The sequence below is a fragment of the Astatotilapia calliptera genome, chromosome 19 (assembly GCF_964374335.1).
Source record: "Astatotilapia calliptera chromosome 19, fAstCal68.1, whole genome shotgun sequence".
Lineage (NCBI taxonomy): Eukaryota > Metazoa > Chordata > Actinopteri > Cichliformes > Cichlidae > Astatotilapia > Astatotilapia calliptera.
The window spans coordinates 32,255,933-32,275,519 of NC_137440.1; the positions used below are offsets into that span (position 1 = coordinate 32,255,933).

The 19,587-nt window shown below is 43.0% G+C and overlaps 2 protein-coding genes across 4 annotated transcripts in view; one reads left to right on the forward strand and one right to left on the reverse strand.

Moving 5' to 3' along the window:
* The window catches only part of LOC113011867 (uncharacterized), a 32,363-nt gene extending 17,054 nt beyond the window's left edge, over positions 1-15,309 (forward strand). For 2 of the 3 annotated variants that reach the window (XM_026151669.2, XM_080294235.1), the window contains exons 3-8: positions 8,608-8,751; positions 8,860-8,903; positions 9,007-9,142; positions 9,267-9,377; positions 10,123-13,935; positions 14,486-15,309. In XM_026151669.2, coding sequence (XP_026007454.1) covers positions 8,608-8,751; positions 8,860-8,903; positions 9,007-9,142; positions 9,267-9,377; positions 10,123-13,935; positions 14,486-14,541 — 4,304 coding nt within the window. In that variant the 3' untranslated portion in view covers positions 14,542-15,309. Of the gene's footprint in view, positions 1-7,278; positions 7,516-8,607; positions 8,752-8,859; positions 8,904-9,006; positions 9,143-9,266; positions 9,378-10,122; positions 13,936-14,485 lie in introns of those variants that run through there. The other variant, XM_026151671.2, reaches the window with a different exon arrangement.
* A 1,259-nt stretch (positions 15,310-16,568) lies between these two features.
* Positions 16,569-19,587, reverse strand: LOC113012776 (uncharacterized). The gene is made up of 8 exons (XM_026153100.2): positions 19,099-19,587; positions 18,907-19,019; positions 18,719-18,825; positions 18,449-18,623; positions 18,193-18,307; positions 18,039-18,118; positions 17,864-17,952; positions 16,569-17,278 (listed from the first exon to the last, which is right to left on the reverse strand). The coding sequence occupies exons 1-8, from the start codon at positions 19,585-19,587 to the stop codon at positions 16,653-16,655; spliced, it is 1,794 nt and encodes a 597-aa protein (XP_026008885.2). The 3' UTR covers positions 16,569-16,652.

The following is a 19,587-nucleotide window of genomic DNA, read 5'->3' on the forward strand; positions in this document are numbered from 1 at the left end:
TAATACGAAAAACATTGAGCAATACCAAGCCTTATTAATATGTTTTTGTATTGAAGTGATACTGCATGTCTTAAGCTTGCTAAGAATCCAAACCAACTAACCTGCTGGTTGGATAATCAGTTTACTTTTCAGTTTCACTTGATCACAGGTTGATCTAGATTCCTGGTCCAAAGTTTGCATTGGTTTACTTTCTGATTTGCTGAGTTGATAAAGTCTAGTCTCTGAGGCCTTACACTCTTATAAACTCATCAATTGTTCATTGTCTTTTCTGATAACTTCTGCCTGATTCATCTCGAGACCAGTGGGCAGAGGATATCTGTCTTTGAAAGTTGATTCACCTCGATTAGTTGAATGACTTAAATGGCAATTTGGGTCTTTGTTTACATGTCTGTGAGTGATTTATGTCTCTGTCATGCTCTCAGTTTACCCAGTCCTGTGTCAAAACCAGACAGGCGTCTCTTACGCAACTATATCAAGCTCTGTCTTCTCTTAAAAATGGCCTTTTAAAGGAATCCCTGTGTTTTTTAAATGGAAACAAGGTTGTTTAAGGATAATTAGGTCACACAGCCCTAATAAGGTACGCTCACCTGTTTGCTCTGAACACTCCCGCAGAGATTCCTCACATTCCTGAGCTTTAAGATATCTCTCTAAGGAAGCTAGAAATAGGGAGCCCTTTGTGTGTGAGCTTGTGTTTAGTTTTCATGCAAGGTTCAGATCCTATGAGCCATTTAATGAGACTTCCTTTGTTTAATATTTAGTTCTAGAGGCTGCTTGGGAGAAGCAGAACTAAATCGTTGTGACACAAGTGCTGATATTTGCTCTTAAAATGCTCTATAACAAAGAACAGAGACTTTGGCACTGCGGCACGACACAATAACAGTGAAGGGCAGGAGAACAGGTTTGAAAAAACTGACTTATGATAGAGTTTCTCTTTCTTCCTCTCATGGTGGGAAGTCAGTAACTGCTTTTTGCACATCGTTGCCTCAGGGAAATATAAATCTCTAAAAGATGCTTTCGTTCTCTAGCGCCTTTGTGAAAAGGTGCCTTTTGATTGGAGCAGGGATGATGTCATTTTCTGTGATACTTTCAGGAAATTGCCTAAAAATCGTCTTTGGGCTGAAAACGACTTGATAAATGAACTGTCCAAATCTGTTGTGAATGTGGGTGAAAACCAAGTTGACGCTGACGCTGTGGGAACGTCAGCGTTGGTGGACTTGACGACGTGTAAACAGTTGCGCACGCCATTATCTATAATGACAGGGCTTTAGTAGGATTTGATTTCAGCAGATGAAGTGTCACCACACCCAGGTAGCCCATGTGATCATATTTAGTTCGCTCAAGTGTTGAGAACGTTTTAATAAGTGCCAGTTTGCCCTCTAGTTCCAGTCTGAATAACGTGCTTGGGTTTCATTTCATCAAGTTTATTCTCTGCACTCTTCTAATGTTTGGTGTCATTGTTACCAAACTAAAGCAAGGCGACCAACAGTAACATTATTTCTGATATCTTTGCATTGTTTCATTGTCAAGATATGCAGACATGTCAGTGTGGCATGGCACCAGCTATTGCTATTGTCACGAAAGGAAAATGTTTGCCAGCACACTGCGGCTGGTCTACAGAGAGACTGATAACTGTGTGCTTGGAAAGGTCCGTGAGTCACCACTCGTGACTTTTGTAGTTAAATCGAGACATTTTGGAGCGACGTTAGGTAGCAGACACTTGTGACATCCTTAATAAAGATAACTGTGTTGGGGCAGCAAATTTTGCCAAACATGCGCACTATTAATAATGTGGTTTTTCCATGAGAGTGTGCTGTTCTTTCTGGATGAATTCAGAATTCAGGGACTGCACCTCTCATAAGTGTATAACGCAGGTACCTGCCCAGTTTATGTCAACAGAAACTGTTGTTTCAGTTCCCAGAGGTGTCAATTTGTTTATCCTGAAGATATGTTATTAATGTTAAACATGAGGTTGGGATAGCAGCTCTGTGCAGCTGATCTTTGGTACCTTTTAGATACAAAGCAGGCTCAAATACTAGCTAATCAGACCAGACCAGGTTGTCACATAAGGGGAACACAAATACTAACAAGCCATTCGAGGGACTGCAGTATTTGGTGCGAGGCTGATTACATTTTTAATCCCTGATGTTTATGAGAATTCCAAAGTTCAGGCAGTGTTCATACGGAATTTGCTGTCTTAGTACTGGACATAGCACATTTAAACCTTTACCTTCTGGTCTACTAGAGAAAGACTGTGGACTTTATCCTGTGGGGAACAACAAGCTATTACCACCAGATTATTGATGATTCATGGCGTAATTGCTGGAAATTTCTGTTTTGTCCAGAGTGGTGGATTCACCACCAGCACCAGACTACAATTGGAACCCATAAAATCCTAAAATCCTGTGCCCATTTTTGAAAAAAGTGGGGGGGAAAAAAATAGAAAAAGCGAAAATCACAAACGTGCCAAGTTTGCCTGTAATACATCCAAAATATTCTGCCTATTTCTAGCATCTACTTGTTGTACTAATACTATTAAGGCTTTTTATTTTCTCAACACTTTTAATTGATTTGTATTCACATATGAATCTCAGTTAAGCTTGTGCTTTCATCAAACAGGCTCTAGCAGGCCTGAATACTTTCCATTTTATTCTACGTTTTAATGAGATTTTAATTTGTTGCTTATGGCTAAATCTATTCATAAAGACCTTTTGTTTTCTTTTGTTATGTGGCTGACAGTGAGTTTTCTGTGCTGTGGGGGAGGTTCAGGATGTAAACGGATGTGGTGACATTGACTGTGGCGTTAAAAAGTAACTGACCTGCCAACTCCCCCCTCCAAAAACCCCCAAAAGACAATCTACTGTTGTGAAACCATTAATGGATTTTCTGAGTTATTTGATACATCTGGTCTTTGTCTTGCATACCGATTGTGGTGCAGCACTCAGTGCCACATGATGCAGGTATATCTGTTACCTACATTGCGGTCCTTGTCACAGCACCTTTCGTGCTTCCTTTTCTTTCACCTCCGACGTTTATGTTTAATTCACAAAAAACCACCTGCGTGAAAAGAGAGTATGCAGGCAGACCGGGATGCTTTGAGATGTGCTTCCAGCGGATCGAGGCTACATGTATCGTCCTTGAGTTAAAGGGTGAACTTTCAGCTCTTTCCCACTGTCAGTCGGGTTTGTGTTGATTAGAGAAGCTTAAGCACCTGGCAGACAGCACCCTCAGAGCTGGCGGTTCAAAACAAGAGAGAGGGGCAAGTTAGGGCAGGGAGGAGGTGTGTGTGTGTGTGTGTGTGTGTGTGTGTGTGTGTGTGTGTGTGTGTGTGTGTGTGTGTGTGTGTGTGTGTGTGTGTGTGTGTGTGTGTGTGTGTGTGTGTGTGTGTGGGGTAGGTATTTGCATCTGTCTGATTCCCATGAAACGGTTCTAGGAAGAGTTGCATCAGCGCTGGATTGTGTCAGTATGTGTGTGGCGCTCTATGTCTGCTATGCAGCCAATCTAGGCTAAAAAGGACAGTAGTTTGGATAACATGACCTAAAACTGAGTATCTAAATAAGGTTTGTTGAAAATATAAAACCAAAATCAAAATATTTCCTGCTCCCTGTTTTCATTCTTGGACTCAAACTTAACTTCACTTTCAACCATAAGATAAGCATGAAATCCTCATCTTATTGATTTCAGTCAATCCTCTCATTCATCTACTGTCCAAAGCTCAACTCCAACCTCAGCAACCTTGGTACCTAGGAGCAATTTAAGAGGAAGGAAAACCATACTGGAGAGGACATACTTCAAAGCATATGAGGAGTGAAGCTGCTGGTTACAAAGGGGCACAGGACAAAGCATCTGCCAAGACATTATCTTTGCCCTCAATGTGCTGGATATCCAAATTGTAAGGCTGCAAAAAGAGAGCCCACCGCATGAGCCTCTGATTTGGGTTCTGCAATGTGTTCAAGGAAGTGAGAGGGTTATGGTCAGAAAATACCTCAATTGGCCGAGCAGAATCTAAATATACCCTAAAATGCTGCAAGGCCAAGACTAATGCCAAAGCTTCCTTTTCAATGACCGAATAATTCAGCTGATGGGAGTTGAACTTCTTGGAATAGAAACTAACTGGATGTTCAGTACCTTGCTTGTCAGCTTGGACTAGAACGGCACCTGCACCAATGTGGCTTGCGTCCACGTACAGCTTGAAGGGCTGATCCAGACGAGGGGCTAAAAGCACAGGTTCAGAGCACAGTAAAGCTTTTACATCCCAAAAAGCTTGCTGGCATGCTGCAGACCAAATAAACTTTACTTTGGCCTTCAACAAATCAGTCAGAGGAGCAACCACTGTTGAGAAGTTACCACGGTGTAAGGCCCAGCAAACCGTGCCTGGAACGGTGACCCTGCAATCGGCAGTAAAGCCAAAACCCGGTCACCCGCACTAAACTGCTGCTCTTCAGAACGCCGGCCATAAAAATATTTCATCTTGACCTGAGCCTTTTCAAGGTTCTGTTTGGCCAACTGACCTGCCACATACAGTCTGTGCCGAAAACCATTAACATAATCTATCAAGTTCACTGGTGGTTCACCTGACAACCACTTATCGCACAGCACTGTCAACGGTCCCCGAACTTTGTGGCCAAAGACCAAGTCATTTGGGCTAAACCCAGTACTCTCCTGGCACACTTCTCGCGCTGCCAGCAGAAGCCACGGTAAACCTTCCTCCCAGTCACTCCTCATTTCGGTGCAATAGGCACGTAACAAGGACTTCAGTGTTTGATGGAAGCGCTCTAAAGCACCTTGGCTCTGTGGATGATAAGGAGAGGCTTTATTATGTACAATATTCAACAGCTTAAGAACTTGTGCAAATAGATGTGACGAAAAGTTTGATCCCTGGTCACTCTGAATAATCTTCGGTATGCCAAATATAGAAATAAACTGTGTCAAAGCCTTCACCACAGACTTGGCTGTGATGGTACGCAGCGGATATGCAGCAGGATAACGCGTAACCTGGCACATTACAGTCAACAGATACTCCGAACCAGATTTTGATCTAGGAAGAGGGCCCTCACAGTCAATGATCAAATGTTCAAATGGGTTACTCACAGCAGGGATGGGAAAAAGTGGAGCAGGTTTAATAGACTGATTTGGCTTACCTACAATTTGGCAAGTATGGCAGGTCTTAATGTAAGCTGAAACATCACGCTTAAGACGTGGCCAAAAGAAGTAGCGCAAGATGTAATTATAAGTCTTCCTCACTCCCAAATGCCCAGATTTGTCATGAGAACAATTCAACACCTCGTCACGGTATTTAGTTGGAACCACAATCTGGACAACTGGACTTCCAACACAGTCCAACCCTTGCGGAATCCACCTACGGACTAGTACATCCTTCTGCAGAAAATAACCAGAGGCCGCACTTCTAGCGTCATCACTAGGTTGCACTTTGTGAAACAGCTCAGTCAGTGAAGCATCAGCACGCTGTGCGTGAATTAACTCTTGCTGGGAAACTGACAAATGTTCAGGAACAATCAAATCTGGTTCAACCTGACACTCTTCTGCTTGAGTTACAGGCTCTGCATCCCTTTTAGCTGCAGCCCTCGTAACAGCACAAGCTGCAAAGTCAGAAAAACCCAGCCCACTGGCCGTCACAGGTGTCATTTGACAAAAGAGCCACAAGGACCTTCCAATCTTCCTATAATTTCAATCTTCTAAGGAGGAATTGGACTCCATAATAAGACTCTTCGGACTGGATCAGAGGAAGAGTAGCAAGCAGAGTGAAGAGTAAAAATATCCATGAACGTTCAGTGACACTGCAAGTGAAGCTGAAGACTTTCACCTGTATTCTAGTGAAAAGTCAGCATCGATTCACTGACATGGTTCTAGACCATAGAAAACCAAATCTAAGACGTAAAAATCAGTTTAGGGTGGGGGATGTATGTAACGCCAACACTACCAGTCCATTAGTACACAATCCTGCTCAATCCAGCTGTGACAGATGGTATCTTTAATATGCCAGTGATTAATATGGACTCTGTTAAAATGTGACTGCCAAACTGGTGATACTATAAGTCATTATTACCGTGCAGTTATTCTCAACCGTAACTCCTGGTTTTTCCGTGTAAGTCTGTACTCTAACGGTAAAAAGATAAAGCATTATACTAAGTTGACTTTACTACTTTACACACAAGCGTATCAGCTTTTCGTTGTATTGAGCAGCCAGTTCTGGTAAGTCAGCGGTATGTTTTTACTCGTTTGTATATGCTGGTTCCACATGTGATTCGTTTCTTTTCTTGTAACACTCACTCTGTAGGATTCAGACCATGGGAGCGTTTTCCATTTGTTCAGCTGTCATGTGCTCTATGTCATGTGTGTGCAGCGCACCAGGGAAGTGATAAATAAAAAAAAGTAAATTTAGAAAAATAAAATGAAGGGAAGGAATGAAGAAAGAACAGTCTTGTCGACAAAAATGGGACGCTGTAACAGCTTGCTTGAAAAGTATTTGGTGGCCCTCTGGATAGCAGCACTTAAAGTTAACTAGGGAGGCCTTGTGCCATTCTCTGTATTCAGGCTGCATAGTAACAAATTATTGTAGTGTTTTCTGGAAACAATGGGGAGTATTTTTCACATGGGTAACCATGTGCTCTGGAGCTGCAGGCCTGTACTAAACATGTTTTTAATCTTGTTTCAGGAGTAGTCATTTCAATTCACTTACACCCCCTTGTGGCAAAATAATAATTTTTTTATATAAACAATTTAGTGTAGTAGATTAAGCATTCACCTAACAAGCAGAATATCCACGGTTTGATCCCAGAGGCCAGACGGATCCTTTTGGAGTTGTGCTGGGAAGGACGTATATTTAAAAAAAAAAAAAAAAAAAGAATATATAAATTTTTAAAATGCCAATTTAATAAAAAAGTAATTTATAAGGCAGCTTTATAGTGTCTATTCTAATGAAGTCTGAGGAAGTATAGAAATGTTGACCATGTTATTAGAGTTCTGTAATGAAATTGTATATTTTAACAAAGACGTGGTGTGTTGTTTACTGAAGACATGCCTGTTTGACCTCAAATCCCTGACAACAGCACTCTTTGCATTAATGTTTACATGTTTGATTTCTGCATCTTGACTGACCAATCCTGGGCGAGCTAGTCTGCAGACGGGGCACGATAGTGGGATGGTATCTTACTGAGCACTGACAGGGGGGTGACATAGAGGAAGAGGGATGGCAGGAATTAGGCTGCTGAGGATTAGTGTCTGAGCTCTGATTGTCCATTGGTTGAAGAGACATTCTCAGCTCGGCGAGGACCTGAACTGACAATAACAAGCACCATATTCATGCTGTCGTGATCTTTCCGGGATTTATATATTTTTTGACTGGATCGTCTTTTTGGGTGTTTTTATGTGGTTTAACTTTATAACTTGGACATACTTTTAGTCAACTTTTTGAAGACATAAGAAAGATCATGGTGGTGCTTCTGACTAATAACGCCAATAATTTTTACTGCTTTCCTACAGTTTCCAAGAGAAGAGGTGAGTGAGAGCAGCATAGGTTTGATCTTATTGGTTGAAGATCCAAACTAATTGGTCCTACCCAGGTTGTGTTTACTATAAATGACCACACAGGCTCGATCAGCTGCCTTGCTTATGGCAGTCAATAAAGAAATTAAAGTCTGGTCATTATAAACCATAAAAACCACTGTTGAGCTATAATATTTACTTTGCAGATATATAAAATGCTGTGATTTTTTTTTTCTCCTACAGTAGTTACAAATACTTCTCATAATAAGAAAAATATTAAAAAAAGAACAGCTAGAATTTCAATTTTGCACATTAGGATTTCCTTAACAGTGTATATATACTGCTGTTACAGAAGAGGAAGGTAAGAATTAGCTTTAACTGTTAAGCACGTGGTTAATTCCAGCATGGTCTTACAGTGAGAGTGCTAGGAGGACAGGTAGCTAAAAGTAGGGCAGCTACTGCTGTTACATAAAACTTTCGTAGAAGGCTGCTAGTCCAACAATCCCAGACTGTGCCATGGAGGCATGAGAGCACTGCAGGTATTACATGACATGTCAAATGGGTGTTATGTTTAATTATGTTTAGTTCTTATTGGATTCACGAAGAAAATATGTTGCTCTTTTAAATGTAAAGACTCATTAACTTTAATTTTATATAACGGTCTTATGAATAGGTTACTCGGGTTTTTGTTATTCTTGAGTTTCACACATGACTGAAAGTAATGCTTAACTTTGGATTGGATCCATCGTTTGAGATGCCATAGCAGTTTAATTAGTGTCCTTCGTACTGTCTCTTTAAATGATGCTTAAGCTGGGAAAAAACACCAGGCATATGTTGCTGCAGGCAGATTTTTGATCTGATAATCCCATGTTGAGGATCACTGTGTCTAATCCTGCATGAGAAGAACTGGAGTTCGGTCTATTCATTTCACACTCATGTGTTAACCCTCAAACATCTTTACTGTTCCTGTGCTTAAATATCCCTGACAGTCACCTAAATGCTAACCCCCTGTCCATATGGCCCCATCATTTACAGTTACAGTAACACAGAGCTTTGAGTTGATCTGGCCTGATCTCCTCTCCCTATCTTTTTTTTTTTTTAAAGCTGCCCTAAAGCTAGATGACGATGAAAAGACCCCGGCACCCCCGTTGTTCCAGGAGAATGTGTTCATTGAGTCCAGCAGGCCTAAGTACCTGGAGGACCTTCACACTGAGGCTCTGCAAGGACTGAAAATGATGCAGGAGGAAGGTATAAAACCAACTACTGATATACCCAGTACATGTTTGTTCTTCCCTAGATTTTGACACTTAATTAAAAAGTCTCATTATCAATCGAAAAATGTTCTTGTCTTTTCAGAAACCAATAATGGAGTGGAATACCAGGACAGCGTAAGCACAATTGTAAGTTACACATTATATACAGATTCTTGTGCTTTCTAATATCACAAATGATTTGTTAAAACTTTTATTAATGTAATATAAGTAATCTTTCTGTTTTTGCTAGTCGACAATGACGGCTCAAACAGATGGAGAAAGTGCTGGGTTTATGACGGACAGCACGATTCCTGATACGTCTTCTGTCGCCTCTGTGCAATCGTCAGTGTCCACTAGATCCTCCCGCTCTGGACTCACCAGACAAGGTAAATTAACCACAAGCCAAAACACTATTTATATCCACTCTTTGTCATTATGCAATGCGCTTTGACATGCTTGCATAAAACATTTAATTGACGACATGTGGATAAACATTTATTCGCTCTACAGGTTCAACATTCAGACCTTTGAACTCTGGGAAAAAGTCAGAAAAGACCAGGACCAGAAGACGCCACAGGAAGACTGTTGTGGGTATCCCACATCATGTTCAGAGAGAGCTGGGTATGCAGTGACTTTTTTGAACTGTATGAACTGTTGGGTCTGTCTAGCACAGGCCCACCGCTGGAACGAGACAATTAAAAAACACAGCAAAAGCATTGAACACCAAGTAGGCAAAGTTCTTCTTGTTACTCATGCATGAGGGAGACCTGCCTGGAGCCAAGTGTCGTTCCACCACTTGACCTCCGTCAGACTCTCAGCCAGGTTCCCCATAGCACTCCTTTTATTGTGGTTACATGAATATGCATAGGGTCATTAACATATAACATCTTACATAGGTATACATGTGAACAAAGAATACTGTGTGTGGGTGGGTGGGGGTGGGTGGGTGGGGAGAGTGGTCAGAGTGTGACCCCATAAATGACTTCTCTAAACCTGCTGGTCTGGAAGTCCAGCAGTTCATCTAAACAAAAGGCACTTGGACTAAAACAGATATAGCCACGTTTATCCTACCATAAAACAAGGTACGACCTCTTCCCATGCTCCCAGGATGTAGGTGTGCGAATGCACACCAAGCCTTTGTAGCCTGCTAAAGATCACACATCCTGTCACTACACAATTGATTATACACCTCTAAGCATATATGGTTAAATATTTCTAAGCATAAATGACAATCAACAATACAAAACCTAACATGAACTATTCAAGACTGCTACAGTATCTAAGATGTTTATGTTGCAGATTCAAAGAAAGACAATTAGTGCATAACTAGCTATGTTAATTCTGAAAGGTTGTGCTGTTGTTTTAGGTCTGGACAGAGTTGACTGGACACTGAATCCAAAGTTAGATGAGGAACAGCTTTTTAATGGCGAGACTAATCTCAGTCCAACTACAGATGGGCAACAGATGGGATCACAGTCTGAAAAAGGAGCCAGTATTAATGTTCCAGGCATAAGCATCCAGCCTCTCAACAAGAAAAATGTCAAGCAGCTCGGTGCTACCCATGCTGCTCATAGAGATGATCTCGCCCTGCTGCACCGCCTGCGTCCCGCCTTGGAAGACGATCAGAGGCCTCGATCTTTAGCTGTACCCTGGTTGACCACTTCCTCCAGCCTTCAACAGGAGCTCCCCAGCCCCGTCATGTCCATGTCACCCCAGGCTGCTTACATGTCCAAAATCATTCCCAATGCCATTTTGCCACCCGCAATCGATGTGGTGGAGATCAGCCGTGGGCGTAGTCGGAACAGTGTCCGCACTGTCAGCAAAAGCAGCCTGATGCTCTCCAGCCCAGCTCCGTCCCGTGCTTCTTCTAGAGCATCTTCAGTGAGAACCTATTCCTCCAAATCGTCCACCATCACCTCGGCCTCTCGCAACAATCCTCCAAATCTGTCTGACACGTCGTGCTGGAGTAATTCTGACTCGTCCGAGACATTGGTATCTGACTCTTCAACCATCTCCAACAGCAGCACCCCAAAGCAAAAGAGAAATGGCAATGCTTCTGCTAAAGAGGACAAAGTTGATGCTCACTCCTCTATAAGCAAGGCCTCCAGCTCCAATGGCAGGGTGATCGTCAGGGGAGATGAGGTTAAGAAAGACGGACAGTTTGTGCGTAGCCTCTCTGTTACTAAGCCAAAAAGGGCCCCTCCTCCTCCAAGCCGCTCCTATTCCCTCCACAGTAAAATGAAGCGCCAGCCCCGTTATCCAGCAGAGATTAGGGTCCTGCCAGGAGAAAATTCTCTCCACAGCAATTCAGCCCCAAGTGAGGAAAGTGACCAAAACCAATCTGACTCTCATCCCTCCAAGACTCTGGACAGCCCTGGCTACAATGCTGACACCAGTTCTCTGGATGATTCAATGGGCTCTTCGTCAGTCGGTCCCTTTAGAACTCAGCTGCAGGCAATCAAAAGATCGAAAGATGCTTCACAAGAGAAGCGGGAACTGCTTGAGGAGAATAAGCTAAACAATGTCAGTGGCAACTCCAGCCAAGATGGCACATCCCCACAGCTCACTAAACAAGCTAACGGTTCATCTCCAAAGCATAAGAACAGCATTTTAGCAAAGCTTCAAAAAGTATTTGCTGGATCCTCTTCAATTAAGTCAGAGTCATCTAAATATAATAAGTGCACTGAGGAACATAAAGCTGATTCAAAAGACACTGTCAGTCCCTCTGTACAGGCCTTGATAGAACTTTTCAATATCCCTCCACCACCTAAAATCCATGCACCTCCACCTCCTCCACCTGAGGTATGGTCCCATAGTTTGCGTTCATGTGAGCTGATCCTGGGACCCCCAGCCCCTGGCAAGACTTATGCTATTGCAAAGAAGAACCCGAAGGACCGGAGACAACAGAGGCAGTCTCCGGCAGCTGCTGAGGAGTTGGCTAAGAGCTTGGCAGTAGAAAGAAAGCACAAAAATCCATCAGTGACGACAGAGTCTGTTAATGGATCCCTACATGTGCTAGAATTGAAGAAAGTTCAAGAAAGTGGGATTTTGAATGCAGAGATTTGCAAAGATAGCAATGAAAGACTGGCTCAGAATGTAGATTTGAATGGACGTGGTAAAGATGAGAAAGGGAGAGTAAGTGATATGTTGAATGGAATGTTAATGAAGGCTGTAGAGAGACGAGAAGAAAGACTTGCAGCAATAAAAGAAGAAGCAGCTAATAAAACAACCGGCCAAGCTACAGAGGTAAAGACTAACACTGATAGAGCACCTGCCATTTCATTAATTCACATTTCCCCAGCGCTATCTCCTCCTCTGGTGCAACGTGTTTCCCAGCCCCTCCCCAGACAGACCACAGAAATCAATTCCATTACATCAGTAAAAGTTGTATCCCCCGAATCTTCCTGGCCCCCTCCACCACCACCAACATCAGGTAGCCCCAGTGGGCCAGATGAAATAGATTTTCCTCTTCCTCCACCTCCACTGTTTGGTGATGATTCACCCATTATACCTGTTCAGGTTCCACCAAAGTCCTCCCTCAGGAGTGACTCCTCTTGCACGACTGCATCGGTTATATCAGTAGTGAAAAAGGACATCATTAAGGTGATCATGGAGCCTGAACTTCACAAGTCCAGTACATCTCAGGGGGTAGCGCCTTCTCCCTTAAATATCCCTCCTCCCCCACCATATACAGCACCCCCTCCACCACTTACAGAGGTTCTGCCTACTGCAACTGATAAGGCATCTCTGACACTTTCTCCACCACCACCTGTAGAGTTTGGTCCTGTAATACCAAAAAAGCTACCTTCACCCGTGGTTCAAGATGTGCCCCCACCTGTTAAAGACATCTCCTCTACCTTATTAACATTAGTATCTCCTTCACCAGCTAAAGTCGTCTCACCTCCTGTAGTTGTTGAGGTCTCACATCTGCCACTCAAAGAGGTGTCTGCTCCGTCCTCTGAAGAGGTTACGTCTCCTCCTTCTCAAGAAAATATGTCTAATATCTCTGAAGAGGCTGAATCTATCAGCAAGCTCACTCCACCACAAAGTATTCCACCTGCACCACCCCTGCCAACACAGCCAGAATCATCAGAGCAGAAGATTGAGCTTCTACAAGAGGTCTCCTTTGAACCTGAAGCTAACACAGTTTCATCTAACAGTGTTCTTATCCCCCCTCAGAATATTCCCCCTCCACCTCCCACAGAGCTTCTCCCACAATCTCAGGTAGTAGCCCCAAAAACTGATGTTCTGACAACAAAGGAGGCCTCACCTTCACCTCCATCTGAAGTATCAATACCACCACCATCACCACCTGAAACATCTTCACCAGAAAAGACTCAAGTATTTGCTCCTTCTGAACCTGTAAACATTCCTGTACCTCCACCTTTACCAGTTCAGGGGCATGCCAGCATTAAGGAGCAGCCTATTCCTTTAAGCACAGAGAATAAAACCCAAGAGCAGACTTCTACCCCAGTTGTGCAAGAAGAACCTATGCCCATTGTCACCCCTTCCCTCCTGCAGATGGTCAAATTGCGGTCAGTCAGCAGCAGCCCTGAGCCCCCCAAAGCTGAAGAGCAGCAACCACAGGCTGAGGTCACAAGCAGCAATCAGTTCCCATCCTCATCTGCTAATGGTGAGGCTCCTCAGAAGCCCATCAGAAAATCTCTAATCATGACCTCTTCTACACCCATTCCTCCACCGGAAACAGACCCTTCGCAACCAACTGTGCCCAAGTCCCAAGCTGACGTGGTTCCTCCTTCATCTTTGTCCATAGCCACCTCCCCTACGAAAAAGGCTTATTCTGCCATGAACACTACCCGTTCCATGAACCTACAGGAAGCCATCCGCATGAGGACAGCAGCCAGATCTCAACAAAGTCCAGCGTCTCGCCTCAGCTTGCAGCCTCCAACGTCACCACTGGACCTCCACAAGTCCCCCAGCAGCACTGCAAGCTTTATCTTCTCCAAGAGCAACAGGAATGTTGTGACTGAGACCAAGCCAATGCTGGTGGCCAAGGAAGATGTACAGAAGGTGATCAGTGAAGCAGAGTCTATGAATAAGGGAGCCAAGGTGCCACCACCTGTTGCAAAGAAACCCAAAACAAGGGGCAGCGAGGTTGAGACGAGTGGAGATGTGGACCAAACTGCAAGACAGGAAGCGCAGCAGGAAAGTATCAAAGGTAATGTATATCAGCCCCGATTTTTTAAAAAGGCATGCAACACATGACAAATAGAAAGAGAGTGACCAGATGTGGCGCATGTCGTGCACATAAAGATCATGAGTGGGTGTGAAAAGCCCCCAAAACAAAAAAAAGACAGTACAGATAAAGAAACGGGTCAAACGCAATGCAAATTTTAAGCCTTTTTACTCAGTTTAGTGATCAGCGCTTCACATGCTGTTTCCCAGCAGTTTCTCATATTAACTTTATGCTATAGCTTAGCCACATGCTATGCTAACATTTGCTAAGCAGTGGGCAATAAACATACTACAGCAGATCCGTTGATGGTAATGTGGGTAAAGTATTTAACAGACCAACAAATAATAGTTTTTCAGGGGGAAATGTATGTTTTGAGATTATAATGCCCAGCCATTGAGTACTTGAGATGTTTTCCCAGTTTGCACCAAACAGCTAACACTGCCATCTACTTGCCTAAATAGCTAAAATATTTTTTTCTGTACAATTCTTTTGGATGTAGACAAACCAACTCTGTGTACATTTCCAACTTTAGATGCTGCAGAGAAAACAAATGGAACAGCTGGTACTGTTGAAGGAGGGTCGTCATAAACATGATTATAAAGACTGAAGGAGACCTCTGCAACTGGATATGGATGGATGAGATGCTTCACTCAGAAACTGCCTTTTTTTAAGGTTTTGGAGTTGTTTGAATTTAATGGTGTGGGTCCTAATTTTCTTGAGAGCTCATTTTGCATTTTATAAAGAGATGTATATTTTCTTTACCAGAGGGTCTTTGTCGTCCTCTAGTCTCAAATAGTGATTGTACCACTTATGTCCTGCTGAATCAATCCTTTAGTCAGTACTTGGAACAATGGGACTTTTGGGCACTCATCTGTAAATATAGCAGCATTATGTTTATTTAACATATCCAGTAATGGTGGATTTCTTCTACAGAGTTATGTTCTGTATCTTTTCCAAAAGTTTCCACACTAATTGTATTTGTTCCAAATACTATTAATTATCTTAAGTTATTTTTTCTGTCACATTTAGAGGATGACCTCTACAGACAGAAAGTCTTCTTTGCCATGTTTGCTAAAGAATGACATAATAAAACAGTCTGTTGCGTAGCTCTACAAGCATGCAAATTTATATTTTAGATCCCACACACAGACACATCACACACTAGAATGATTATAGTGCACATTTTCTGCTGCTTTTTAGTTACAGATAATGGAGGCAATGCCTTTCTTCCCAGTTATGGCTTAAACTGTGGGATATTTCTGTATTGAACTATAATATATTTCAAACTGGTTTTTCAGACAACTGTAAGAATCACCATTTATAAAGAAAAATTAAAGATTCATCGATAAACTAAAATACTGTGTTGCCCATCTTTTTTTTTTTTTCCTTGCATTGTTTTACTTCAGGGTCAACTGTTTAGACATTCTACCCTTAGGGCGATCGTGGCTCAAGAGTTGGGAGTTTGCCTTGTAATCGGAAGGTTGCCGGTTCGAGCCCCGGCTTGGACAGTCTCGGTCGTTGTGTCCTTGGGCGAGACACTTCACCCGTTGCCTACTGGTGGTGGTCAGAGGGCCCGGTGGCGACAGTGTCCGGCAGCCTCGCCTCTGTCAGTGCGCCCCAGGGTGGCTGTGGCTACAACGTAGCTTGCCATCACCAGTGTGTAAATGGGTGGATGACTGGATATGTAAAGCGCTTTGAGGTCCTTAGGGACTAGTAAAGCGCTATATAAATACAGGCCATTTACCATTTCACAAAAATGTAAAGGAACACTTTGAAAACACATCAAATCTTACTGAGGGAAAAATGCTGCTGGATATCTACATTGATATGTACTGGGCAATAAGAACAAAAGGATACCGCCTCATTTAAAAGAATTGAAAATTTAACTACAGTAGGTTGAATTTAAAGAAATGCTTAAAATCAGAGTGAAAATTATGCAGCAGGCTGGTCCATTTTGCCAAAATTTCATTGCAGCAACTCATAATGGACACTTAGTAGTTTGTATGCACGTCATCACAGATGGACCCACTGTTTCAGCGTAGGTTCTGGCAGTGGGTCCAAGGACTTCATCGTGATACCTAATGGCAGTCAGGGTGCTGTTGCCTAGCCTGTAGAGGTGCAGCTAATGGTCCTGCTGGTAGGTTAAGGACCGATGGAATGTCAGTGCTCTTGAGACTGTGCTGGGACACAGCAAACCTGGCAATAGCACATATTGATGTGCTCTCCTGGAGGAGTTGTACATCCTGTGCAGCCTCTGTAGGGCCCTGGTATTTCCTCGTGGTACCTCTAGTGACACAGAGCCTAGTGAAACAAGACAAAGATGAGGGGGAAAAAAAAAATTTTTTTAGTGGCCTCCACCTGTAAAACTATCCACATTTTGGAGATTGTCCTATTGTTGCCCCTCTAGTGCACCTGCTATTAATTTCAAAGCAGCTGAGCCTCTCTGCTACTCAGTTAAACTTCAGTACCCCAGAACTTTAACCGACCTGATGCTGTTCTCTGATTAAGAAGTGCTCCTTTCATTTTTCTGTGCAGTGTACGTTCCTAAAATGGAAACAGTTTTTAAATGAAACAATGTTTGTTGTGTGAAGTCATGAATGACAAGAGTCAGTTGATTTCATTTTCACATTTTATTGAAATGAGTCAGACTACGCAGAGCTCCAGTCTTAAGGCAGTATACTTGATTAATTGATCAAACACTACCTCCAAAAAAAATACCATGTCATCTCCCCGCCATCTTCTGCATCTGCTGTCCTGCTGTCATTCTTCAACTGCACCTCGTATGACGTCAACCCCTTCTCCTCAACCTCCACCTCCTTCCCTCCATGTGTCCCGTTTCCTCCCTCATCTCTAGAATCAGGTGGCTGTACATCAATCTTCGACAGTGGCAACTGCTCCAAGTGACTAATCCTTTCACTTTCCTTCTGATTCAGATCGTTCGCTTGCTCTACATTATAAACTTCATTTTCACTTCTCTCATCTGAATCCTTTTTTTCATACGGTGACTCCTCCTCCCTCAACTTATCTAAACGCTTCACCTCAGATTCATTCCACTTGCCCTTTAAGGCCCTCTCCCCAAAACCAAAATCATCTAAATTAAGTCCCGTCATCGCTTCAAATGCAATTCCACTTTCTTCTTCACCATCATCATTATACTTTACTGCTTTTCCCAAGAACCTGTCCCGGCTGTGCGTCTCATTACTGTAACGATTTGTGGTCCTCTGTTGTTTTCTTATGCTGTCCAGAGGGAGGCTGACTGGTAGAAACTGGTCCTTTGCTGTGTACGACTGATCCGACACCAGTAATGACCCACTGCTGGCAGAACCTTACAAACAACAACAAAAAGTAATTTTAATTTTTTAACTGACTAACAGATTTAATGTTCGTATACAATTGGATGTTTTACAGTTTTCCATGACTGTATATTCGATTTTTGAATACACAGTTAAGTCCATACATTTATTTGGACAATGACACATTTGTAATTTTACCTTGCTACACCATCATAGTGGGGTTTTAAACACATGTATATATAAAAAACTATTTAAATTGTACACTTTCAGCTGTAATTTTAATCATTTAACAAAAGTATTGTATCAGCTAGTTAGGATTTAAAGCTTGAAGTTATATTTGGTAGCTGTTCACTGGAACTCAAAAAATGAAATCCAGAGGTGTCAGCGGCAGAACATTAAGTGAATCCCCTGCCAGGCCTTCTCAATCACCAACTGCAAACGATTTGTATCCAATTAATTAAGAAAAACATCTTTATATTTCAAATTATATTCGTTTGTCATCTTTGAGCCTCTGAAAATTGACAGCTATGTGTAAAAATGTCTGCAATTCCCAAACAGTCGATGCAAAATGCTGAATATCTTAAATTAAAAGGTATAATAATGAGATTGTTACAGACCTTCCATCATAGCCCTCCGGGGCTTAGGAGTCACACACCGGGACTCACAACATTCACATATGGAGTCATCACCAGTAAGCGCCCTCCACCTGTTATAGCATATGTATTAACAGTCCCCCTGGAAACAGCTGGGAAATCTACAGTTCTGTTGGTATATCATCCTATTATTCCTCACCTGTTGCCCCTGTACGTGCAGGATTTGTGCACAGGACTTGGATCCTCTGACGTGACAAACAACCTGCAGTAGATACTGACCTAAAACAGAAACGGGATTATGCCACAGTGCTTAGCTGTGTAAACGGAGAGAATCATAGATGGTCTACTCTCACCTCAGTGTTTGGATCAGCAGTAAACTGGAAAGCCAACACGGAAAGTCTCACAGTCCTATCTGTCTGGGAAACAAACTCAGAGGTCCCCAGGTCTCCCTTGCTGTCCAGCATACAGCTGCAAACATCAATGACAACAATATGGAGTAAAAACCCAAAAATTTAAATATGTAGCTTTTTCTAAATCTCACATTCGTCACAGATTCACTCTTTTTCTCCACATTTAGTTTAATCAGGTCACTCTATCCACACTACATACCCAAAGTTGTCTATGATGGAGTACTTCAGGGACGATCTAGAGCCACTAGATGGAGCTGCATAGCAGCTACGTATGTAGAGTTTTCCTCCAGCAGGCAGATGAGGAGCAGAAACCTGGATATGAACCTTTTGCCCAAGCTGGTAGACCCGAGTGGTGACCGGTCTACTCCATGAATCTACAAATGTGAAACACGTTGAATGTGAAACACAAGTACCCAGCTGTTTAGGATCTGCCAAAGTCTGTTCTGCTGCATAATGCAGACACCCATACCATCCATCAGGGTAATCTGGTAGTCCGTGTGACGACTTTTCAGCCTTTTACGGAAAACAACTGTTTCCCAGGTTGGTTGGACAGCCAGTTGGTGCACATGATGGTTCCTGTGGAGGGCAGACGATTTGGAAGCTTTCAACACTAAGTGTTCGCACACCTTCTGTATAAAGCAAACCAACATGCCTAACCTTGGGTAGCGGCATTCAATATCTACATCCACCCGGTGCGCTCTGCTTGGAAATCGTTTTGGCGACGGCTCATAATGGAGCACGAATTTATAAACCAGATAACCGGGGGGCATCTGTCAGGAAAGGTCAGAAAGTGTCAATACAAGATGACAGATGCAGCGAGAGAGGGATTGAGCACCACCCATAGCTTACCTCACGTACGCCATCACAGGCGGTCAGTGGATACGAGAAAAGAAGGTCGCCGTATGGTCTAAGAAGCCCGTTGCTTTTACAACTGCTGCCTAACAACAGTTCCTCTGCTTCTGCGCCCAGACCGTAGAAAGCTGGTTTGATCCTGACGACAAAGTCAGATGTGGAGCAGGTTACAGAGACGTCCGGGAGGTAAGCAAAGTCTGACTGGATCTTTGCCTCGGGTTTCCCTGGTCGCATGGGTCCAAGTGTCACAGGTGCTGAAGCGGAATAGGACCTTCGGTAACCCAGCTGAGGCTCTGGAGGTGTGTCGGCAGGTAGCCTCTGGTTGGATTCTCTGTCTTCAGCTAATGGAAGTTTGATTTTCGGAGCGCCCAGTTTGAAAACCACTTTCCTTCTCGTAAGCGGAGAGTCATACGTGTCCGCCGCAGAGCTTAGAAGGCCAAGTGATAAAACGCTCCACAAAATAAAGGGATACCACTTTGTTTTCAT